This window comes from Osmia lignaria, chromosome 9 (assembly GCF_051020975.1).
Source record: "Osmia lignaria lignaria isolate PbOS001 chromosome 9, iyOsmLign1, whole genome shotgun sequence".
NCBI classification, from domain to species: Eukaryota; Metazoa; Arthropoda; class Insecta; order Hymenoptera; family Megachilidae; genus Osmia; species Osmia lignaria.
Genome location: NC_135040.1, coordinates 14,894,814 through 14,920,293, shown reverse-complemented (window position 1 = coordinate 14,920,293; position 25,480 = coordinate 14,894,814). Strand labels below are relative to the sequence as shown.

Here is a 25,480-nt window from a genome sequence, read left to right as displayed (position 1 = left end):
TCGAACGGAGGGTCGCGCGTTCTCCTCGGCGTATTTGCACGCCGCAGGGTGGATAATTTTAAGTGTTTGCCGTGGAGATAGAGAACGAGGGCCCGATGACTTTTGCACCCTCGAGTTCCCGACGCTCTAAAATTGCCCCTTGCCTGTTCGTTCTCGCGTGTGTTTGCACGGTTTAGAGGCTAATGCCGTAGCCACCATCCGGACAGTTTACATTCCGCGCAAATACCACTTCTGACGTCCATCACTTTCGCCTGTCGATCGCTAATTCGATTTCGCTTTTGATAGAGTACCTCTCATAATCGATTAATAAACTCCGGCATTTAACCGATCGCCATTTTTACCATTTGCAATTCTACATTTTCATAGGTAATAATTGCACTTTTTAGACTCTGGGTTTTCCGTAAAGCTGAGCTTCTAGGTGGAGAGGAAAGGAACAAAGTGACGCGTGCTCGAAGGGATTCTGCTAACTGGTCGATAGGTATACACTATCTTTCGACGAAATAACGGAACGGTTCTAAAGCCCCGTATTATCCGGAGCACGTGTTTCGGCAGATGCAGTTAAATCCCGCCTCGAGCAAAAGACCACAACCGAAACTTTGCTCGCAACGTCTGTTGCTGATCAAGTTTTTTCCCCTACCAAACATTAATTGCTGTTGCCAAATAATCGTTATCAAAGTCCTCGTCTAAATCGTTTCAAGATCCAAAGAAAGCATATAACCTGAGCTAACTATTTTTTACTACAAGCAGCCGAAAAGAAGTTTCAAGATTATTACGCGTTTACTTGAAAATGAAATTCCTTTGGGATTACACAGAGCCCTCGGTGTCGTTCGTTCGTGCAAATACAGCCGAGCGAGATATTCTTACCTTTCCATTATCGCCCACGCCTGATGCGGGCCGGAGGAGAAATAACGTTTCGCAGATCGCGACTAGAAATAATCAGGTTCGATTCCTGTAGCAGAGATCGAAAGTGCAAAAGTCCAACGAATCTTCCCGATGCTTTTAAACCGACTCGATTCACCTTCGAGCCAGTACGTTATTATTGTAAACGTAATTTCGGGGATGCACGACTTTTATGTGCCGCCCCCAGCTTTTTTCCTCGTAAAATTTCGTCAGTTTATTAATCCGTTTCGAAGGATTGTTTTCACCTTCGATCGTGCCGTGCGAAAGAATTCTTTTTCGACCGGGTCTTGCGATTGGATTCGATCGAGCGAAGTGCTGATAATTAAAAAGTTGTATTGTTTTTGCAGCTGTTTGCACGTCCACCGTGTCTGCGATCGTTTGGCAGGTAATCGCGTTAAAAAAGAAACGGGATGGGGAAAGAAGACAAAAAAAAAAGAAAAAGAGTAATGTAACGGAATATTTTTTTTCCAAGCACTCCTTTCCGTAACACCAATAAACACATTCGACAGCCAGACAATAGTTTAACAAATGTATCGGCTGGTAACGTCGGACCCAAGGAGACTCGACGCACAGATAATTTTGAAATGAAAAAGAAATTACACAGGATTATTCGTTGTGATTCATTATGTTTATTTCGTAACGGTTTCGTATTCGCACGAATCTCATCCTACGTTAATAAGTTTGCAATTATTAATATTAATCGTTGATACCAATACGTTTCATGTATATATATATATATCTGTCTATTTATACATATATAGCTTCATCTATACAATCTATATCTATATATACTCTTTTTTTTAATAATATACACGCAGAGATCTATCTACTATACGATTTCGTTTTAATCGTTAACTATTCACATGATCTTGTCGTTAATAAATATATTATATTATCTCAGCTCTCGTCGGTTCAACCAATCTCGTCACGAATCGGTTGCAAGGAATGACATTTACATAGATAAATGCACAAACGACGAGACACGAAACACCTCTTCAAACTATCATATCACTTTATTTTTTTTTTTTCTTTTACAATTAATTCTGTCACGTCCTCGTCACGTTCCACTAAATTATCTAAGGAAAAACTTTCACGATTTCGAAGCGACGAATTTTAGGGGGTTGATTAGTATGAAATAGAATAAAGTATGATTTACTCTCAACTACCATAATCGCAAGCCACCATTTTAGATCTTCTCCAATATGGCGGTGAAAGATCGATGAAAATGTTCGAACGTGCCGGGAAATAGTAAGCAGTGATCGTAGAACACTGTCGGGTAATTAAAAATTATTACAAAATGCAAAATAGGTTGATTCTATACCTAACAGTCGTTAACTCCATAAACATCGCGATGCAATTAAAATATATGCTTCTATGTAGATTATCACTATCATCGTTAAAAACACTGATAACGTGTACGTGACGAAAGCAAGGTCTACAAGCAAAGACCTGCGCAATTTTCAGGATATTTTTTTTACCTGTTTAATTTGTGAAAGGTTTTTACAGTTGCACCAGAACTGACGTACATACGAACACGATTGCGAGGGAAAAAAGGAATTTCAAATCGGTCAAATTAGAGTAGGTCAGGACGGAGACTTGCCTTTGTTTGCTCAGGTGTCTACGATCATCATTGATATTCACAACTGTTTTCTTGGGGCACATCTCGCTCCACTCGCACTTCCGATTCATTAATGAATGATTCTAGTTGCGATAAGAGCAATCAGACATACGAAAACCAAAGGCATCAAAGTTGAACTTAACCTTCGTTTCTACCATAAAATAATAAAAGGCTTCAAATGACTGCCCACGAAAGGATTAAATTTAATATCTTCCACCATCTTTGACTTGCCTCGAAGTCCTACGATGAATCGAAGGGGAAATAACGAAAATGTTGAGATTTAATTTAAGAGATAATTAAAAGAACAAGAGGAACGTCAGCAATGAAAAAAGTTACAAGAAGTTTTTAAAATGGTTCTCTTTGAGACGTTCAATTAGGTGCATTCAATTATCAAACTCTCCAGACTCCGTAGCCGGAGGGGAATGGAAAGAAATTGTCTCTCAGCGTACCACCGGCCAGTTTTAGGTCATATGTCAATCCACGGGCTCTTTTAGTTACACGTACGTATACGTGTACCCTTTTTTTTTTCGCTTCTGAACAGTTGGAACACGTGTTCGCTAATCGCGATAACGACATTAAAGTGTCAAGTGGTTGTGTTGCGACCACGCACGTTTCGACAGAGTCCGGTTTCGATTTTTGTTTAGAAAATTAAAAAGATCGACGAACAGGTTGAACTCGATAATCAAAGTAAAAATCAGCTAATTCTGAATAACTCACGATAGAATCGCTAATTTTTCCCTATTTCGTTAACATTCATCGTTGCGGTAAGACGTGCTAAGTACATTCACACGACTCGTGAACTTTGCCATTTTATCAGAATTTCTAGGACTTATCTAATTCCACTCTTTGGCGAGTTCTTCTGTGCTTGGGATCCACTCTTGCTTCACGTAAACCAAGCTCGGGTCGTAGTGATCGGTATGGTGCTCTTCAAGGCCTCGATGATGAGGCCTTGAATTTCGGTATTCTCAGTATTTGTGCAGCGTGATGGGTAAATTGCCACTGGTGTTGACGGTGTTGCAGTCTTGGTAATATCTATGGTACAAGGGCGGCGACGGTGCTGCACTGCTCGACAGTGGAGTAGGGGGGCTGGATCTGAAAAATACGGGTTAATTTTACGATCGGTATTGATTCTTTCCAAAGAATTTTCCATGTTAAACCAAATCGAACGATTTTAGCAAAATTCTCCGAAATGATAATAGTCACTGCCTTACCTGTAAAGCTGACAGCTCGGCGATTGGGTATCCTGATAAATGGCCGCGGTGTCGGGACTGGCCGCCTCTTGGTACCATTGCGAGTGTCCTGCGGTGTTGTTGTGATTTCTCGAATTGTATTCCGCGTGATCCATTATGTAACCAGCCGTGGGCGTGCAATAAGGAGCGTACATAGTTCCGGGTGGCGAACCGTTGCTCCTGGATACGGTGCTACCGTGGCCGTACCCGGTGGTCGCCATCATTGCTGCGACGGCGGCTGTCGTCGTGGTCGTGGTCGTGCACACCGCCGACAAATGGTCCCTGGACACGACCCCCGCGCCCATCGACTCTCTGCTCGTCATTATCGAGTGTGAGTGAGGGTGAGGATGCTGAAGATGTGGGTGATGCGTATGGTGCTGGTTCTCTCTGGTCATCAGAGTGGCGCTATTCTCTCGCGTCGTCATCAGAGCATCGACGCTAAAGCTAGTGGGATCCAGACCCATAGAGACATCCTGGATAGCGTCCTGGTGTACTTGGTGAGCTGGATGAACCTGGTGTCCCAGGGCCGTCTGTATGACGCTTTGACCGGGTACCGCGACGGCGGCCGTCGTCGTCGCCGCGGTCGTTTTCGTGTCCTGGATCGGACTGTGAAGACCGTATTTGGCTTGCACAGCCATACAGTGACTTCCGGCATCGTTGACGGGCTCTCTCTTCGGTTTGCACAACGTCGTTTCCAGCGTGTTCAACTTCTTGTTCGAAGTGTCCGACGGCGGAGGGATCACGATGTTACTGGGTTTCGCCTCTTCCTGGTTACGTTTCTCGGGTACCAAGCCTTGTCTTTTCAATGCTTCCTCTTTCTCCTTCAGAGCATCCTTCTTCTTGAACCGTCTACGCCGTCTCAGATAAGAACCGTTATCGAACATGTTATAACTGTCTGGGTCCAAGGACCAGTAGCTTCCTTTTCCTGGCTTCTTGTCGTCCCTCGGAACCTTTACGAAGCACTCGTTTAGACTCAGGTTGTGTCTGATCGAGTTTTGCCAACCCTGTTTGTTTTCACGATAATAAGGAAATCGTTCCATGATGAATTGATAGATGCCATTCAGAGTGATCTTTTTGTCGGGCGCGTTCTGTATCGCCATAGCGATCAAAGCAATGTAAGAATATGGGGGTTTAACCATATCCTTACCAGGATGATGGATGTGCTGTTGAGTGATACCCGAGACCGGGTACCCTGCTGCCGTCGCATACCCACCGTAGCGATACTGCTCGTAGTATCCTGGTGCGGCGCCCACTCCTGGATAAGATGGAGTTCCCATTCCAACGGGAACGGCCGTTGCGTGCCGGTAATAAGCATTTTGTTCACCGAACAGTGTATGCATTTTTATTACGGATAGTGTCTGTGCGCGCGAAAACTCGAGCAAAGATTCAACGGCACTTGCCGTGAATCTCTCTGACAGTACCTAGATCACTATTAAGCGAAACGTCCTTAGCGCCCAACTACCGACATCATTGATATCCCAGATATTAATTATGCCGAATTTCACTCACTGATCTCGATCAGTCACTTTTAGTAACTTACACTTTATTCCACAAGTTAACAACGAGTAGAAATTCTGATATAAGGAATTTCACTAAAGCGCGGTGATTAATTGTCACGCGAGTTCACGGGTCCCGTTCAACAGTCACTCACTTAACTCTCGGTACGGAGGAACATGATCGTGGTCGATTCGGTCGATGGATCGTACGGCGAACGATCAATTCCGTTGGTCAGACAGAGACGGCGGGTACGTTTACTCGTTAGCCGCGTTTAAATGGCTGTTTTGTTGACGCTTTCCGGAATATCTCCGTAGTCCGGGCAAGTTGGTCTCGGCGATCGAGGAAGACAAGCGAGACGGCGTGGTGCGAGACAAGGGAGCATCCAGTGGTCGATGCAAGGCTAACCCGTAAACCCGCGTGCACGCGTATTATGATACACAACAGGCCGGAGTTTACTCAACCCCGAGTAAAAACACACTGGGGCCTCGGCCTCGCGAGCAACCGAAGTGTTCGGTCTCGACCAGCACGGCTGCGCGACCCCGTGCGTGGCGCCTCTCTTCGAAAAATCACGAGAACCGCGTCGTTGCCTGCCGCCTATTCTTCAACCGTCCCTCTCATTGGTCGAACGGGATCATGTGACTCCACCTACGAGCGTCGACCAATCGGAGAACGGATATTAAAGGGAAGTCCGTGGACGCCTCTGCGGCCGAGTCAGCAGGGATCGAGCGACGGTCTTAACCTAGTCACGCCCTCGCTGCCCGCGCAGGGCCGACGCAACAAAAGCGAGACAATGAGCGTCGCCCTGTGTGGTGTGAGAACTCGCGAAATTTTTCCGCGTACGACTTTCGCCACCGTCGGATACCTTTTTCTTACCATCGACAGATTTTACAAATCGGTTAACTTAAGGCGGACCCCACTGGCGACTCGGAGAACCAAGAGTCGGCCGACCGCTCCATGCAATGGATTTCGAGCATGTCAGAGATACGTCGAAGTGATACAATTAACCACGTGGTGTTTCTATCCTGATTGATTTGCGTTTCATCTGGGATTCAAAAGTGTTCGTTATTTTTTTTTTTTTCGTCCGGGATAGTGAGATGTTAGGCAAAGTTTCGAATTAGTGGTAACCATCGTTCAAGACGGTATTGCCCAGTTAGTGGTCGCAGGCTTGGGACCTTATGGCGACTACTATCCGGGCAGGTAGGTGTTCTAGGAATTCTTTCGTCTTATCTTTCTCCGGTTCACTTCGGGGTAGTACATCCTATTTTGGTGCCAGTATCTGTACTTTCTTATCATAACACATTACTGCAGCTTTTGTACACCCATTTTCTTTATATCCATTTGTGTAAACATTAATTTAAACGCTATTGAAGTTGTCAAAAATACATTTCCTCTAAATTTCCATTCAATGTCATGTAATGATAAGCTTCGCGAAGTTCATTGACATTTGCGCAAGCAAACGTTCACCAAAAATTTCCAAACGACTGAAGGAGTTGTGATTACACTTGCATTTGATTAAAACTCCTCTCTAAAATTGGATACTTGTTCGAGAAATACAGATAGACGTGTAATCCGTGAACGAAGAAATTCGAGAAACCTTGAGGAAAAGACTCGAGTGGTAGAGTTATATAGATAAGGGAGAGACATCACGTTCTTATAGCGGAGGGATTCAATTTGGCGTCTGTTTTTCCAAGGGTTCGACTCCGGCCTTGCAAAAACACTCGACGGGACACCTCGGCTTCCATCTTTTGCGTTTCTCTGCTCCTTACGAATCCCTCCAACTTCTATCCAGCTTCTCAAAATATCTTTGATCGTCGGGATGTTCTACTTTTTCGGTCCCGGTTCCGCGAAACCTCACCCGCGCCATCGACGATAGATCTCTGAACCAATCAATAACTCCAACAATATTTTACCGCTTTTTTCCTTTTAAATTATACTACAAACAGGATATTAATTCTATCAACGTTTATCATTTAATAATTATCATTTCTTTTTTCATTTTGAGAAATTTTTCAGAAAAAAATCTCCTTTTATTTTTCATTATCGAAACTCTTTCGAGAACTTGGAGGGTTTCTGAAGACGATGGTTCGTAAATTACGGAAGCCTGTTGAAAAGGAAGGTTATCTTGAGAAAACATTCCGTATGATGATTTATCAGATTCTTGATAACGATTATGTCTGGCTGGGTTCCAATTATTTTGCGAACACACTGTTCGGTTCCGTGAAACGAGAATGACGAATGAGGCGAACATGTGCGACAATTATAAAAGATACTAATTTCAATAGCATTAATTGTTGCATTGTCTTTTTTACAAATATTTACACCGTTTTTAATTTTCGATTGCTGGAACCACGAAGAACATCTCCTTTTATTATCGAGACAACTAGAGTGGAAAGAACGCTCTTTATAGTCATTTTTTTATAATCCATCGTTCGCGAGGGATGGTCGTTCCGCAAAATGCGAAGGGTAAAATCGATGACACGAAAGCGAAGTCTAATTTTCATTTAAATGAAACGACGTTCACTGTAGGTGTTTCGATTCGGTCCTTTCCTAGCCGCCGTCGCCTCGGGCTAAGCGAAACGCTTTCGAACTTTCGACCAAAGTTTAATTGTCTTTTGCTTGCGTTCTATCTAAATTCGTCGCTCACCGTAACCAACGTTTCTCCAGCGGTTAATCTAGCCGATAAGATCGTCGTGTCTAGTGTTTTTTCCTGCTCCATTACGACGTACCGCATACTTTTGATAGACTGAAAAATTCTAGAAAACTATAGGGCAAATCTTTCGAAAAATAAGAAAGAAATTCGCCATTAAATTTAACGATCAAAAGAATATATGAAATCGGAGCGTCGATAAAAATGCTAATAATCGGTATCTTGTTTCACATCGACCCGCGTCGACGAACACCTCTCTCGAGGTGTTTAAGAAATTTCGAGGTCTTTCCAAATAAACCACCACCATGACCTATCCTATGCGATCGGATGCCGTGGATATGGCCGTGCTCTTTTTTGCCCGGCAGAAACAATAAACCCTGGGAATTTCGAGGGGTCCAGGTTACGTCACTGCCAGAAGAAAGTTCATTTTCTTTATGACACATCGCTGTTCGCGAATTGTAGGAAAAAATAATGTTACATCGTGTTCGTCTTTGATAAATAATCATCCGGTGTTTAAAGGCTGCCTTTCAACGATGGGAATTATAATTTCAGTTTGATTCAATTCTAATCTTAATTCTCCTAATCAGATAAATATTTTACCACCCCGTGGTGGGTGTATACAACCCCGTGCCGTTGTTACTCCACCCTGCTTAATGGCGTACGTGTTCTCTCATAACAGATTGATAAGAATAACGATTGAATAAAGTTTGACGAGACAATGCAAACGAAAGTTCAGGTGTTTCGTCGCGTAATTTAATGTGTCTGGAAGGTGACGACATTGCAGGTCGTAACAATGTCGTGAAGGAAATGAACGTCGTTATCGCGAGTACGAGCATTGTTGAAGCAGACGAAATGTGGCTGTATTTTTAAAACAAATTTCAAAAGTCTTTCGAAAGAACAATACGGTACGGAAAAAGGAAAGGAGAAAATTATTTTAGTGTCGCGGAAATTTCTGTATCACAAATGACATTGATTGACTCGAACGTCGAATTTCCCTGAGAATCGCGGACTAATAGAAACGGAGCGAAAGAAAATCGTGTCTTCTACTATTTTTATCTAGAAACTAGTCCACGTCGAACGGCATATCGTACGATCGGATTAACCGGAGGAAGTCTCTTCGGATTCCGTATGCTTCTTGTCTGCTTCTGACTCGGTGTTTACATAACGATGAAATTTAATTCTCGGGACCACCGAACTTAGGAACTCGTGTAAACCAATACGCGGTCCGAGTAGCCAGCGACTAGCGCAAAAACGCCTAAGAAAAACCCTGTGAAAATTATTGGACGTCTCTTTTTTTTTTTTTTACTTGTACAATGATCTTCGTGTACGATTTGACAGAACGAAAGTGTGTTAATTAATTCGACGAAAACAGCGATTAATTGATTGCTAGCTAATTATTTTCAAATTGTAAAATAGATAAGCGAATTATCGGAAAGTAGAATAGGGTGCGGTTCGGATTATTCAAGCGAGAGGATAAGTCCTCCGAGGTTGTCGAGGGTTTCTGCAGTAGGTTTGGATGTTCTGCAGCGAACGGTGTGTTTGTCTTTAGAGGAAGCAGCAATTCTGCATCGTATCTTCCACGAGCTTGTAATTCGTCCGGGTTTACGCTGCACCCGTTTCCACGCGTTTTCATGCAAGAATATGACGCGGCCGCGGCCCGATGCGATCCGCGCATAAAAATAACAAACACACCGGTGCAGCAAGTCTGCTGTTTCTCAAATCTGCTAAGAGAAAAAGATAATCTGGTTAGCATTACCACCTTCCTGCGATAGGAGGCCTCCTTTTTATTTCCAGCCTTCGATAAACCCGGTTCTGCGAATCAAGAATTTAGAGGAATTAATATTACTATTATTCGCCTCTAACAAGTGTCTAGCCCTTAATAATTTAATTCCTTCGGTTCGCTGAGCTAACCACAATTTAAATTTCGAAAAGTAGTAGATACTAGCGAACTGTAGATCGCAGAATCGACGGTTTTTCCCGGTAAAACGAGAAACCTGTCTCGTGCCGATAGGATTGAATCCTGCCTGCGGTACGAGGGTGCGAAGTTGAAAAGGGCCAAAGCGGAATTCAGCCGAACAATGCGTACCGGGTGGCAATTTCACGCGACACGTCTCACCATCAGCATATCAATAGGCCAGCGGGATTATCTGGATGTGCAGTGATATTCCGCGGTTGGTTCCGCCAGATAGGGTTGCGCAGTTTCGCTTGCACGTACACCTTCTACCCCATACTCCGTGTGCTTGTGGATGTGTCTACTTTGATGCGCCTCTCCGCACCACCCTATTGCGTGCAGATTTAGTCGACTGTATCATCGAACGATTTATGCGAAAGTAACAGAAGTTCGGTTCATCGTTTTCTCGTTACATCGTGCACGAGATTTGACGTCTTTATAAATATATCTAGTAGAAAAAACCGTATCGCACTAAGTTTGATATATTTTGATATAAGCATTACATATATATATTCCAACCCTAAATTATTATATATATTCCAACCCTTTATTACCCTAAACATTAACTTCGCGCTTTCATGGACCTCTCACTCATTTCTCGTACCTCACATTGCGGGCGACTTCAAACAAAGAAGAGGGAATAACGAGTTGCTTATTTCGAAGCAGAGACCACTTGCTTATTTCGAGGCAATACTGTACTGTAATATTGTATTTGATAGGCCATCCTTTGAAGGAATCTCTGACTGTTTTGATTAGAGCTTAGTAACATTATAATGCGACTGATTCGCTACGGATGAAAACAAACTCTACCGAGTTCAACTTTGTCCCCTTTCGTTCCGCTTCCCTTCGGATATAACCACGAGACGTTTATTTTTCTTGAAAACGTATCAGCCGCATTTCCTTCATCATTGTCTGTCTTAAGGAAATAAATCTACTGCCAGACTGTCCCGGGCCGGGTCGTTTCTTCGTGTCGTCTCGACGTTTCCATCTTTCCTCTTCGGAAACGAACAGTTAGTAAACAATTGTCCATTAGCTGACTATTAAATGAAATGAAAAGGAGCTTATAATTGGCAATCCAGGCATTTGATAGATATTAAGAAGAAATCTAGCGATTCGATATGCAACGATCGAATAATTGCCGGGGAAATAATCGAGCGACGGATGAATTAACGCGCGAGTAGACGAGGGTTGCAGGCTTGTTAAGAAAAGCCTTATCAGGGACGGGTACGCCAACAGAACCGCAGGCAAGCATTCACGGATGTTCGTAGAGCAGCCAGGAAAAGCCGAAGGGAGGAACGTGCGCTTATGCCGGCGGTGTTTGTTCAGCCGCAACTTCTCTAAATCTTTTGTGCCCTGCGGAGGGTTGCGGTTGTCTCGTGTACACGCGGTTACATATGTGTCCGAGTACCTATGTGCCTACTTAACAGCCAGGTACCACGCGTCTTTCTGCAAAGAAAGCTAAAGTTTTCTTACTCTCATTGTCGGTCTGAAATAAGAAAATTTTTAGTATGCAAGAAGCAATTGTGAAGTTAGGACTGTAGAATAATTGTCCAAAAAAGGCGCAGAACGTCGAACGTCGGTGTCGTCGGCTCGTCACCTCGTCAGAAGCGTTTAGCTTCCGTTTCGTTTGGTCGGAACACAGATCGGCTGTCTAAAAGACACGAAGCAACAGCCAAGACAAACCTTAAATGCTTGCTAACCAAACAGTCGGAATTAGCCGCGTTACCCGCCCACGAGGAACCCGGTGCTTTCGCCGTTTACTCCTCTCTATGGCTATTATCTTCTTCGCGTTACTATCATGGGTTATTCGTGCCCCGACTTTGTCTACTTTTCTAGAATAGCACACGCGAGATGGTCCATCCATAGACTCGCGTAGGAACACTGGAATTTTGTGGAATTGCACGAGATTTAATACAAAAATATATAAAATTCTTAATTAATTATCCTACTTAATTTCTTTTTATTCAGAAAGAATGGAATATTTTTTAAAAACATTCAACTGTTATCAGAACTTAATTCTGATAATTGAAGTCACGTTGTTATTTTGAAACGAGAGTATTCAAACGAAAAAGCTCGAGTATCACTTTATGTCGGAAGCTTGAGGTTTTTATTATCAAAAATTTCACCGTCATATAGAACATGTTTGTATAAGAGGAACGAGTGTAATGAAACGTACAAAGAAAATTCTACCCGTAGCAACTTTTTGTATGTATTAATTCATCCACCTGACGATTATTTCTCGAATAATTTTTCCCTTTTCTTTTACTTCTACATTGTTATTTCAAGGTATTCTTACGTGGCGAACAAATTCGTTGTATATTTAGGAAATTGAAAGTTAAATAACACCGTTTTGCCATTTTTGCGATAAAATTACAAATCATTTTAATTTAGCTTTTTATTCTAATTTAACCAAATTGAAATTTATGTTTCAGATCGCAACCTCGTGAAGGAAGGACCATCGTTCCAGAATAATCGTACGGGCATGGATCTAGAAACGAACGATTCTATAAAACGAATTCCGTGTCGTTGGATGGCAAAGGATCGACGAAAACGCATATAGGAATAATCGTTGGACGAATTCATGCAGAGCCGCCGCAACCCGACAGAGATAATGGCGTCGAGCTGAAAATGCGACGCATGGAAACGATGTCTGTTGTTATTTTACGGGGGTGGAATACCGGGCCGACGGTTAAACCGATTTGCACATCGGATGCACTCTCGATTCCTCGAACAGCGGACAATTTCACAGGGTTCTCTATTTACGCTGCTACCTCCATCATCCTCTACCCTGCTCGTTTACGTATTTTCCTCTTTCCGGTAAATGCATTACGTTTATCTATTTTCCATTCTTTTCTTCGAACTTGTATCATTCGAGGACCAAGAAAATTATCTCTCTTCTTTTTTATTTGGATTCAATGAAACTTGAGAAATTAATTTTCATGAATAATCGAACGCTCGCGTGATCGATCACGATTCATCAGTAAGATATTTCATTCACAGAACGTCGAAATTCACGCGACCCGTGTGCGTTATATCGTGGACAACAAGAAGAGCAGTTCATTCGCTCGTCTAGTTGAGTGCTCGAGGCTTCCCTTTCGCACTGACAAGATGCAGCTTGCATTCGGACGTCACGTCAACGTCCGAACACCAGTCGTCGTCGACCATTAAATCGTTTTCTTCGTTGCTCGACAATCCTGGCCTCGCATAGTTACCTCGAAAACCTCCAACATGTTGCCATGTCGCTTTCGTACCTCCGCAAAAGAAACTAGTCCACCGAATGAAATTGTTCAACAATTTTAATTCCAAGCTGATTAATTACCGTTCTATAAAATGCTTAATTTAGGCGAAATATTTTTTTTTCTATCTTAGATCGAAAGACTTAAATAGAAAATTCGAGGTATTCGAAGGCGAAATGAGGGAAGACAAGAGGGGGGGGTGGTATTCGTGGGCATCGCGGTATCGGCGACGTAATAATAACGCGGCATCTCCTTCGTTTCTCGTCGACGAAGGGAGACGTTCTAACGATTTTAATAAATTTGGCGCTGGCTAAGCTGCAACAACAGCTCGGGTATGAATTAAGAGGGCCGAAACACCGCTTGGATAAACATCTCGAATTAGGCACCGGGATTCTTTTCCGTCCATCCGCGTGCACCGGGAGCTTTACGACTTCGGTATGTTTCGGCTGACGTGGCTTGATATGTATATGAGCGGTTAGCAGGCCGCAAAGTTGCGGTAATGGACGAGATATTTTACAACTGAGGGATGTTTCAAAGATTAGCTTCATCCTTTGCCGCGATCTTTTCTAATCCCTGATAAGACTGTCCTCTAATTAATCGTGTCGAAATTGATTATTATTTCTCGCCCCGTAGGTTGGTCGTAGGAATTTATTTCTAGTTGGTTGCATCGATGTCTTCGGGTAATGAAAGAGAAAAAAATTCGCGAAATTAGACCACCATGGGTGGAGTATCCCTTCGGAGACGCGACAACAAAATCCTACAAAATGGTCTCGAATTATCGACTATTCCGGTGGTCTGAAATCTTCGCGTAGAATCTTATTGAAAGAGATCGAAATCCCTACCATTATGTTCGAAGCTCGTGGTCGTATCCAGAGTGATTCGCTGCCGTTTTGAATCCATCGTTAGAAAATCACGTAGAAAAGATTTTCCATGGGCATCGACATAGGCCTGCTGGCACTTGTCGAAGAGGAAGAAATTCCTCGGGCGGATTAGCTCGATTCGACACGAATTCGATTCCCTTTTGTGATTCGACCCAGACACGGCGATGTTGGGCAAACAGGTCATCGGGTTTCGATGATGTTGAATCAGCTAGGATAATTCAGTTGAATGGATCCTGTGAACCGAATCGCGACACCTTCCTTACGATTATCCTTCGTCAAAGGATCACTGACAATCTTATTACAGATTATCGAAATTCTCTTTTAATTTCTCTTTTTTCCAATTTCATCGGTGTTCGATGTTCAACTACGAGTTTCATCGATTCGGACTAAGAAATTCTTTTTTTTTCTACTCGGACCGACAGGTGCAGTAGCCTTCACCCGCGGATATTATTTCTGTCAACCTTGGCCGTGTTTATCTGCATACATATTTGACCAACTCCTGCCGTGCAGGTCCATCGCCTAGGTCGGTAGAGGGAGCGTATTACCTGAAGAAGTAATCTCTGTCGCATGAAATAACATTTAGGCTGGACTGGCTGCTCTACCACCTCCCTGTTTGTTTTCACCTATACCTGGACACTGTGTTACGTGCTTTCCGTGTGTATAAAAGTATCCTGACTCGAGGATGATCCTCCATGTTTAGCATCATCACTTGTTCTGTTGCATGTCTTCTAATTTGTGTGTGCGTTTAATTGCAGTGGAAGTTTCTTCAGGTATGTGGAAATAAGTAGAAGAATTTAATTATCATTTCGAGTCAAAGGGTTAACCAAGGTTCTTTGTGTGTCTACCAGTAGTATTCAGCATGGTTGACAACCTAAAAATCACACAGTTAGCCATTACTGAACTATTAGAGGTTTGTCAACGTAGATCCTTTTGGATGACACTTTGAAGGGTACCAGGTACCTGGACTCTGTTGGTTCTGGTAACGTTTGCAGAGCGTTTCTACCTACGCAAAGCACATAAAATATTAGAACTTACGTATATTGGTATCCAGAAGATTTCGTATTTCAAGTTTATCCAAAATCAAAGCTCCAGTTGCTTTTCAGGCATTTGAATATTTCTTGATATCCGCATTGATAACTTAATATCTGTTGTTTAATTCAATATATGAAGCATAACAACGAACGATTTGATGAATCCCCCTTCGGATGTGGCGGCGAACGAGGTTTCCTCTGTTCCCTTCGGGGATCTCGGGGGAAGAGTAGAAGCAAAGGATACGAGAGTGTGAAAAATAATTTCCTGCCGCTGATATGTGGCAGATCGGACGAAGGAGAAAAGTCCTAGAGGCGGGAGTATCAAAATATTATTCGAGGGTATGCCTAGGGTAGCTGCGCATTCTCGTGCCATATAGAAGCCATGCTGAAGCTAAAGTGGATGGTTATTGCTCTCAACCTGACCGCTCAGGCTGCCACTATCTCATGGCTATACACGAATTTCATATTTACTCTCATTTAATGCACCATCCGAATCATCGTTTTTGTATAAAACTAATTCGAAATTAATTAGTACGAGTGAATTTTCGAAATTTTCAAATTATAAATTTACCACCTTTTTATCGAGAAATCGTCTCGCACGTGGCTGAATTCTGTGGGAACGAATAGTCTTCGCACACATGCGCGTACAAGTACAGCTAGTACTTACAATTAGTAGCAGGGAACTGGTGGCAGCCGCAAGCAGTGAGAGAGAGAGAGAGACTCGGTCGATATATGGTCACAATGAAGGGTGTGGCGTTCGAGGACCAAAAGCTCTCTCCTGTCTGCTTTATCCTACCATTGGCTGTTGCCAGGTGTCGAGAATGGCGGACCTTTCTCCCGTCGACCCTCCTGACTGCTCTTTTAACACCACTTCAACCTCCTTTGCGACCAACGCGAAAGATTTCTTGTTAATTGTGACACTGGGAGGAGCGAGTGGTCGTTCTTTGATTTTGCGAACGACACGTGAGAACAGCAAAAGAACAGACCTGAACATTCCAATTATCATCATCATCGATCATTGATACATAGGTATTTGGTGTTTCGGTTGCATTTTTCTGGCATACCATTACCATTCAGGTACTAAATAAATTTTCATAATTCTACGAACTTGCAAATAGCGAACCCGGAAATGTTATATATGTTAGAAGACGTGGAATAAATTCAGAGCAAAAAGTTATTCACGTTTCTCGGTAGAGCAGTGATTTAGAAAGAAAATGACGTATGCCGAGGTTCTTAGCAAGCGCCACTTTAATGGAGACACGTGTCGCGGGTATTTTAGATCGGACCGCGGCCCGATGATGAAGAGAACGACGACGTTCGAGGAAGATTGATGAGGTGTGTTTACCACTAACTAATTCCCGTCTGCTGCCGCTTCGCGTCTAGCTAACTAACTTTTGCTCGGGGCGGAACGTGGCCCTCCAGAAGCGGCCTCAAACTTGCGCCGACAAATTGTTTGAATTCCAATACGGTGAAGCAGACAATTAGAGATGGGAACAAGAATAGGTCTAAGAACAGTAATCGATGGATGTTCTATAATTTGTAGAAAAGTCAATCAGAAAAATGAATAATTGGTGGATGAAAGCGTCGGGTTAGCCGGAGGTGGTTAACGAAGCATCAGCCTGGATTAGGCTTGCGTCAAGCCACAAAACCAGCCTCTTCTCGGGGTTCGGCGTACGATGAAGAAACGGAGGTTATTCCTGGTTGAACAAACACTGGAATGGGTCGCGTGCGCCTCCCACATATTTATAGATTTTATCTCTCTTTGACTTCGCCGAGGCGAGTAGGCGTTCGTGTACCCGTGTGCAGTGCGATGGGATGCCGAGGAAAAGAATCCAGGAGGACAGGGACGAGCAGGAGGCCGCGAAAACCGGGAGGAAATCTGAGGAATGCCCGACGGAACGAGGGAAAACATCGGACGCGAACGAAGAAAGAAGAGGAATCGCGACAGATCGAAGAAATCTTTCTTTGTTTATTCAGTGATACTCTTTCTTGCCATTTTCGCTGGTTCGTGAACAATATAAAGGTAAACAGCGACGAAGGGAGAGGTGACGAACAGTTGTCGCGAGGGATGAATAGAGGGATTTTTCATGAAGCCGTGAAACGTGGACGACTATCGAATCAGCCAATTGTTCGATCGTTTCGCATTGTTATTTTTATAATTCACCGTATCCTCGATCTTGCTGGCGTGGCGACGGCACCGTGTTGTTTTTATTGGCCGCATTTAGGGAACGCGAAAGGGACCGAGCGGGGAAAAAGGTGGTCGGTAGCAATGGACGAATATACCAGAGCAAGAGGGGTGAACCGATGGGAACGGGGTGTTGTTTCATCCCTCGTGGCAGCTTCGTCTATTCTAGCCGGGAGCAGCTACATTCTAGTGCCTAAAGCGGAGCCATAGCTAGGATAGGATAGGATAGGACAGGAAGAAAGACTCGGTCCTGAAGGGTAAGGTTACATTCACATTGCAACTTAGACTTTTGTTTGTTAGACAAGTACTGAGGAAGGAATGTTCCATCACTCTCCACATTCCTTATCTATAAAGACAGAAGGTTATCCTTTAACTTCCCTTAGATCCTTCCAAAAACTCAGCTAACCGCACTAATTAAGAGCCTAATGACTGCTACAAGGCTACAACAAGTTACTATACTAATGTGAATGCAGCATTATTGGAGGGTGCAAGAGAAGGAAGAGACGCGGAGGTGGGCGACTACGAGGGTTGACAATACCACAGTCATCCAATGTTATTTCAGTACAAATTCTCTCTCCCCTCCTTTTCGTCCCTTCTTATTTCGCTCTTCTATCTCTGTCGTGTTTTTCTTCCGTTTCCCTTTTTGTCACCCCTTTGTCACTCCTTACACTCCCTTCGTTCACTCTTTCCTTCCTCTATCCCATCTATCGCCATCAGGTCGAATCTCTTTTTTAAACTTGATAGTTTATTGGGCTGATGCCCAAGTCCAAAAGAGATCATTTAATTTTATTTATTTACTTTTTTAGCTTATTAAATAAGCTCATAAGGCGGATGAAATTTTTCATTCTATCCATCTTGTGGGCTTCGGTTGACCATCCCCTTTATTTCTTATTACATCCTTCCTTCTTACATCCGTGCATCCCTTATATCTCTGCATCCCTTACACCCTTGCTTCCCTTATATCTCTGCATCCCTTAGACCTTTCCTTCCCATATATCGCTGCACCCCTTACACCCTTGCACCCCTTACATCTCTGCATCCCATACACCCTTGCTTCCTTTATATCTCTGCATCCCTTAGACCTTTGCTTCCCTTATATCTCTGCATCCCTTACACCCTTGCTTCTCTTATACCCTTGCTTCCCTTATATCTTTGCATCCTTCACACCCTTGCTTCCCCTATATCTCTGCATCCCTTACACCCTTCCTTCCCTTATATCTCTGCATTCCTTACACCATTGCTTCCCTTATATCTCTGAAAAATTGAAATTAATTTAGTTTCCATTTTCACCGTCAGAGGGCGCTGTTCTGGCCTGTGAAATTTAGTTGACATTTTTGCCGCTAGAGGGCCAAAATTTGTGCAAGGTTTAGTTCCTTTTCCGAAACCAGATGGCGCTGATTCGACGTCGAGAATTTAGCTCACATTTTTGCCGCTAGAGGGCCAAAATTTATGCAAGGTTTAGTTCCTTTTTCCAAAACCAGATGGCGCTGATTCGACATCGAGAATTTAGTTCACATTTTTGCCGCTAGAGGGCCAAAATTCATGCAAGGTTTAGTTCCTTTTTCCGAAACCAGATGGCGCTGATTCGACATCGAGATTTTAGTTCACATTTTTGCCGCTAGAGGGCCAAAATTTATGCAAGGTTTAGTTCCTTTTTCCGAAACCAGATGGCGCTAATTCGACATCGAGAATTTAGTTCACATTTTTGCCGCTAGAGGGCCAAAATTTATGCAAGGTTTAGTTCCTTTTTCCAAAACCAGATGGCGCTGATTCGACGTCGAGAATTTAGTTCACATTTTTGCCGCTAGAGGGCGCTGTTCGGGCCTGAAAATAGTTGAAGTGCTGGGATGTATGGGTTGCAGAGATGTAAGGGTTGCAGGGATGGAAGTAATGGAAGGGATGCAGGGGTGTAAGTAATGGAAGGGATGCAGGGGTGTAAGTAATGCGGGTATGTAAGGGATGCAGAGATGTAAGGGTTGCAGGAATGGAAGTAATGGAAGGGATGCTGGGATGTAAGTAATGCGGGTATGTAAGGGATGCAGAGATGTAAGGGATACAGGCCTGTAAGAAAAGCAGTGATGTAAGGGATGCAGGGATATAAAGAAAGCAGTGATGCAAGGAATGCAGAGATGTAAGGGATATAATTTTTTTTTTTTTTTTTTTTTAACGTGGGGAAATCTTGCATGAGACCCCCCACCGTCCCCTGGGGGAGGGCGGCAGGGGAGTGTCAGATTTCTACTGACTAAAACCCCACGGCGACCGACACTGGCGCTAAAGGAGGGCTTCGAGATCTTATATGTATTATTTCGAAGCCCTCCACGCCTGGCACACAGGTGCCCATCTCGGGGGAGGTCCCAACTGAAACCTCCCCCTGCTGCCTATCCTCTGACCGACACCGTGGTCACTCCGGTGTCGGTCTCTACTTGGGCTGCGTACAAGGGCGCCCGGAGCCCCCACTCCGGACGCCAGCGGCCCTGACTGCCCCACCGGTTTTGGTGGTGAAGCCGTCTTATCTACTGTTAAGGGAAGGGTTGGTTTACCCTTCTCTTGCTCTTCTCTGACCTGTCCGTGTTGAATATGGCGGTCCTAGTAAGGACCGAATATGTCTTTGTTGCTGAAATTGCTATTATCATCAATGTGCGTTTGTCTGTTGCAGTGCGAAGTTTCACAATACTAGGATGGATCAGTTGACGCGCGTTTTCAAGGCCTAAATTCAAGACTCCTTGAAAACAAAGGCATGTCCAGTCACCTTGTCACATTTATCAGAAAACCACGTACGCGTAATCCCGAAAATTAGACGTTCACTCTTCCGGATTGGAAGGAGGCTTCTTTGTGCTTGAAATATACCCCAGGATCCTGAACGAGTGGCATCTGTAATAACAACGTTCGCTCTTGCGGCTCTCCCTCTACGTGACTGCTACGGGAATGCTACGTAGGATAGATTTCCAAAATTCCGATCAACTGTGATTAATCGTATATATACAGTCACGCTTATCATTAGATACAATAATCTTAAATAACTCTGTCGTTTGTATAATTTTTATTATAATAAAGTTCTACGTTCAATGACAAAGTGTGTGTTATTTAAATTATACTAACTTTAAAGACAGGGCACATGAGTTTGACGAGAGACAACGTCCTCACGAGTCTTTCTTGTACTGTAAAATGAGAAAAAGGAGTGGGGATCCTCTGTCGCCACCTTCTTAAAGCCAACAAAAATATTATTTCACGTAAATATGTGTCTGCGGTGAAGCACTTTTAGTTTCGTCTTTTCTTCTTTTAAACGATAAAATTGTAATTGTCATCGGTCTGTCATCAGGACCAAACTCATCACAGCCATTCCAAGTATTTTGCACCTTCAATTTAGGGATACAATACATTAGTTAGCCTTATAATTGAATTCTGAAAGCATCTTTAATAATTTGCATATAATTACGAGTTAACTAAAATTGTCTAAATGTTCACGGTATCATGGGGTCATATACTTCAAAAAGTATGAACGAATAAACGAAGAAGTGATCCATTAGGTAGGAAGCCCCAGCTGACACACCCTGACGCTATCAAAACACGCCTTAAAACTTATATTCCTGCGTAACAGCGTAGTAGTAGTGGAAAAACTACGTACGTGAGATAAAATAACAGAGTGTAGTTAACAGGCTTGGGTAAAAATATTCAACCAGGTTCCACCACCTTCCCTTCACCATCCTTCTCTTTTCCTTTCTCAATTCCCTTTTCAATTTCCTCTTCTTATCTTTTATTCCTTTACATTCTATAATTATGATGAATTTTCTTACATATCGTTTATCTACCTCTTTATGCGACATAAAGTACTTACTAATTGATTTGGACAAAAGTTTTATTTTAAGAAGCACTGATATCTTTTGAAACTTTCTACTGCACCTGTGTGATGTGTATTATTAATTTCTGAATAATTGATTCACAAGTTAAAATATTAATTACAATTTAATTGCAAAGTTGTAGCATTCATAAAAGGACACACTTTCAACTTTCTTTAATTCTATTTTGTTAAAAATTAATCAAAATCAGCACAAGACTGTTTGACAAACTTATATTTTAAAAAGGCCACCATAAATTGTGTTTTCAAAATTCGATCCTAGAAGCGCCACCTGTCGGAAAGTAGCGGAAACTATTTGCCGAATTATCGACCGACCCTTCGGTAAGTTGTCGACTTATCGATCGTTCCTCGGCGGTCGGTAAGTTGTCGCGTAGCTTCCACTGCTTTCCGATAGGCGGCGCTAGTGTTCCCGGAAAATCTATCGGTAAATTGTTGAGTAGTTTGCGCCGTTTTCCTAAAGATGGCGATAGGATCGAATTTTTAAAATTTTATGGCGGTCTTCTTAAAATACAAGTCTGTGAATACAAGTTTATCAAGCAATTATTTCAATAATTTTTCGGTCTTGTGCTGACTTTGACTGATTCCTAAAAAAATAGGTTCAAAAGAGTCTGTACTCTGTACTCTCAAACTTAACTTCAGCTGGGGGTGGCTTGAAACCCCTAAAATCATGTCCTCGAGAACAAAGGCATGTCCGGTTTTGGATTTATAGTTATTGATGCTATGTCACGTTTGATGTATACCGCTTTCGAATTTCGGAGTTTGTTATTTTTAGATTAATATATTTTTATGTTTAAACACAAGTAGATTGGCTTTATTAACAAATGTAATTATGTTAATCTTAAACGAAGTACAAATATTATGGTTTGTTATTGTTCAGTTTTTTAAATATTTCCGAATATTACATCCTTTTTAATAACTCAGTATTTGTGGTTTCTGTTGACAGGTAATTATAAGGAATTAAAGCAGATTATAATTAGATAGTGTTTATTATATTATGCGTGGTTGCAATTATGTTGCAATTATTTAATAATAAGCAAGGGATTCCTAAGTGATTTAACATTAAGGTGTTTATGGTTTCAAATTACATGAGCAAATATGCAAAGTTTAATAAAACATCCAAAGCGACAATTCGTTATTTCACGAAAGCTTGTTGGTTCTCTATTTAAATATGATGCACGAAAGTATGGAATAATTAAAGCTACTTCCTCAAATATCAAATTTAACAGTGCGATAAATAGGTTATGTTTTCCACTGTCATGTGGGGTAAGTGTTTTACGATTACAGTTTTACATATTTTATTTAAACGAAGTACTTATGTAACAATTTTTATTGCAGCTATATACAAAAGTTTATAAAGAATTAAATGAATTGCAATTATTTTTGAAAAATGACTTCTGTAAATCTTCAAAATTGTGCAATCCAAGAAACTTTAGCACAACTACCAGCAGCAAACAATCTTCTAAAGGTTCTAGTGAATCTTCAGAGGATCCTGGCAAAGATTCCAAAAGACCTAATGAATTTCAAATATTACTTGTAAAATTTGCTGTAGGTTTTCTTGTGGCATTATCTGTTTATCGTTTAATAAGTTTGCAACCTACCGATGCTGTGGTAAGTTTGAACCAATAAAAAATTTAGGATGAAGAATTGTTTTGCCTAACTGTGATTACTTTGTATTAGGGTGATAGGATAAATTGGAATGACTTTATAAATGAGATACTCTTAAAAGGGCAAGTTCAAGAGATTAGAATTTATCCAAGAAAAGTACAAGTGGTACTTAAACGTGGTGCTACATACAAAGGAAAGCTATTATTTTCGCGACTTGATCTTTATAATATTCCTGATACTAAAGACATTGAAGAAAAAATTAGACTAATAGAAAGACGTATTGGCATTAAAATGGGTATGAAAGATCAAGAAATTGAATGCCATATGACATCATTCATTTTGAACTACATTGATCATTATATTATTATGAATTTTTAGAGGATGGAATTCCAATTAGATACATAAGCTTTGGATTGGAGAATATTCTAGGAGAATTGCTTAGATTAGCCTTAGTAATTGGTTTAATTACCTTTTTTGCTCGTGGTGCAAACCTCAAAAATGGTTTGAATAATATCTTTAGTGATCTAAGAAAAGCAAAATTCACATTAGTAGATCCTTTTTCTGGTAAAGGTGTACATTTTAATGATGTAGCTGGTTTAAAAGAAGCCAAAATAGAAGTTATGGAATTTGTTGATTATCTTAAAAATCCTGAACGGTATCGAAAGCTCGGTGCTAAAGTACCGAAAGGTATAAATTTTATAGTTTTAAAGGGTTCAACTTACAGCTCTTTTTTTGATTGAACTATAATTAGTTTAACTGATTTTTAGGAGCTTTATTGTTAGGACCACCAGGATGTGGTAAAACGCTATTAGCTAAAGCCGTTGCAACTGAGTCAAATGTTCCATTTCTATCAATGAATGGATCTGAATTTATCGAAATTGTAGGTGGATTAGGTGCAGTACGCGTAAGGGATTTGTTTGCAGAGGCTAAGAAAAGGTTTAATTATTTTATATGAAAAAAAAAATGATGCAACTGTTCTCTGATTTATAATTAGTTTATTTATTGTTATAGGGCTCCTAGTATTATTTACATAGACGAAATTGATGCGATCGGCAAAAAACGATCGGAAGGGATTTCTCAGTTCAGTAATAGTGAATCTGAACGTACTTTAAATCAACTTTTAGTGGAAATGGATGGAATGACTACATCGGAAGATATTATTATCTTAGCCTCGACAAATAGGGCAGATGTTTTGGATAAAGCTTTACTAAGACCCGGTAGATTTGATAGACACATTTTAATCGATCTTCCTACTTTAGAAGAAAGAGAGCAAATTTTTGAATATCACCTTAAGTCTTTGGTATTAGAAGGCAGCCCATCACAATATTCGAAATACTTAGCTCATCTTACTCCTGGCTTTAGTGGTATTGTATGCTACTATTATTAATGTACGCTTAGAACTTCTTTTCTCTGTAATTTTATTTCAAATTATATGTTTGAAGGTGCGGAGATAGCAAATGTTTGCAACGAGGCTGCATTACACGCAGCTAGCAATTCAAAAACTAAAGTTGAAAACATCGATCTAATGTATGCAATTGATAAAATATTAGGTGGTACAGTAAAAAAATCTAGCACGTTAACACCTTCCGAGAAAGAAGTTGTTGTTTATCACGAAGCTGGTCATGCTTTAGCGGCATGGTTATTAGAACATATAGATCCTTTAATTAAAGTTACAGTAATACCAAGAACGAATAAACGTTTGGGCTTTACTCAATATTCCGATTCAAATCTAAAGCTTCGGAGTGTAGAAAATCTCTTTCAAAATATGTGTGTGTTGTTAGGCGGTAGAGTTGCAGAAAATATAATATTTAATAAAATTTCAACCAGAGCACAAAATGATTTGAAAAAGGTAACGGAAATGGCATATCGTCAAGTTCAGCAATTTGGGATGAGCCCTGCTGTAGGTTTAATTTCTTTCAATAAAGAATATACAACCACGGTGAGAGATATATATATATATAAAATTTTCAAAATAATACTGCATTATTGATTTCATAATATGATTGATTTACTAATTAGAAAACGAAAAAACCATATAGTAAAAAGATGGCAAGTTTAATGGATTCAGAAGTACGACGAATAGTTACTGAAGCGTATAAAACAACTGAAAAATTATTATTAGATAACAAAGATAAGTTAATAATAGTAAGTAATAGTAATTAATTCCTGGAATACTTTTGTCTCTCAGAAAATATTGTAGCCTAGTCCCGAGTTGATATTATCCAAAAGAATATTCTACATCAATTTTCTTAGACATACAGTATTTTATTATATATTACGTATATAATTTTGCTACAATTTTTTTTATATGTACTCGTAGTTGGCCGAAGCACTATTGAAAAACGAAACGTTAACATACAAAGATATAGAAAAATTAATTGGTCCACCACCATTTGGAAAGAAAGATGTCATGGAAGTAGAAGAACTTAATCTTAATTTGGAAAGTAAAGTACAGGAAGATTTGAAATAGATACACCTCTAGCATCTTTTGATAAATATTTCTACACTACCACTTAACCATGGCCAATACGATTTTCATGTAAATCTTTTGCAATATTTTTTTCTTTAAAAGTACAATGATTAACTACAATTTTCTGTAATATGGGTGTTCTTGTTACAGGTGCAGGAACAAAATTTAGTGAAAGAATTACAACTTTATTTGGGTAAAAATGTAGTTTTTACAGAATACTTTTTAGAAGAAATGAAATTCATACGCTAACATTGCAAAGTCGTCTACTTCCGTTTAACATAAAAAGATACTTTTCGTTATTTTAGATTTCCTACAGCGAACTGAAACTATCCTCATATTTATATTAGATGATAAATATATTACATATATGTATA

General features: G+C 41.1%; 3 protein-coding genes across 10 annotated transcripts in view; 2 read left to right on the top strand and 1 right to left on the bottom strand.

Moving 5' to 3' along the window:
- The window catches only part of LOC117611928 (uncharacterized), a 39,003-nt gene extending 18,806 nt beyond the window's left edge, over positions 1-20,197 (top strand). For 4 of the 8 annotated variants that reach the window (XR_004583272.2, XM_076690002.1, XM_076690003.1 and 1 more), the window contains exons 7-8: positions 12,275-17,432; positions 19,832-20,197. The gene's annotated coding sequence lies outside the window, so the exon portion shown is untranslated. The remainder of the gene's footprint in view (positions 1-12,274; positions 17,433-19,831) is intronic. The other 4 variants (XR_004583276.2, XR_004583280.2, XR_004583275.2 and 1 more) reach the window with 4 other exon arrangements.
- On the bottom strand, positions 1,337-5,778 carry croc (forkhead box protein crocodile). Its single transcript, XM_034340426.2, has 2 exons — positions 3,730-5,778; positions 1,337-3,610 (listed from the first exon to the last, which is right to left on the bottom strand). The coding sequence occupies exons 1-2, from the start codon at positions 5,085-5,087 to the stop codon at positions 3,484-3,486; spliced, it is 1,485 nt and encodes a 494-aa protein (XP_034196317.1). The 5' UTR covers positions 5,088-5,778; the 3' UTR covers positions 1,337-3,483.
- A 1,539-nt stretch (positions 20,198-21,736) lies between the features above and the next one.
- Spg7 (SPG7 matrix AAA peptidase subunit, paraplegin) lies at positions 21,737-25,471 on the top strand. Its single transcript, XM_034329141.2, has 11 exons — positions 21,737-21,892; positions 21,975-22,294; positions 22,367-22,639; positions 22,709-22,931; positions 23,015-23,323; positions 23,404-23,572; positions 23,648-24,000; positions 24,079-24,575; positions 24,656-24,781; positions 24,957-25,175; positions 25,257-25,471. The coding sequence occupies exons 2-10, from the start codon at positions 22,127-22,129 to the stop codon at positions 25,104-25,106; spliced, it is 2,268 nt and encodes a 755-aa protein (XP_034185032.2). The 5' UTR covers positions 21,737-21,892; positions 21,975-22,126; the 3' UTR covers positions 25,107-25,175; positions 25,257-25,471.
- Positions 25,472-25,480: the final 9 nt, after the last annotated feature.

Bases quoted from the DNA above. Each gene is read 5' to 3' on its own strand.
- croc (XM_034340426.2), bottom strand. From the start codon at position 5,087: ATGCATACACTGTTCGGTGAACAAAATGCTTATTACCGGCACGCAACG. The intron at 3,611-3,729 runs GTAAGGCAGTGA...CGTATTTTTCAG, and splicing joins CCGAGCTGTCAGCTTTACAG to ATCCAGCCCCCCTACTCCAC.
- Spg7 (XM_034329141.2), top strand. From the start codon at position 22,127: ATGCAAAGTTTAATAAAACATCCAAAGCGACAATTCGTTATTTCACGA. The intron at 24,001-24,078 runs GTATTGTATGCT...ATATGTTTGAAG, and splicing joins TCTTACTCCTGGCTTTAGTG to GTGCGGAGATAGCAAATGTT. The intron at 24,576-24,655 runs GTGAGAGATATA...TTTACTAATTAG, and splicing joins ATAAAGAATATACAACCACG to AAAACGAAAAAACCATATAG.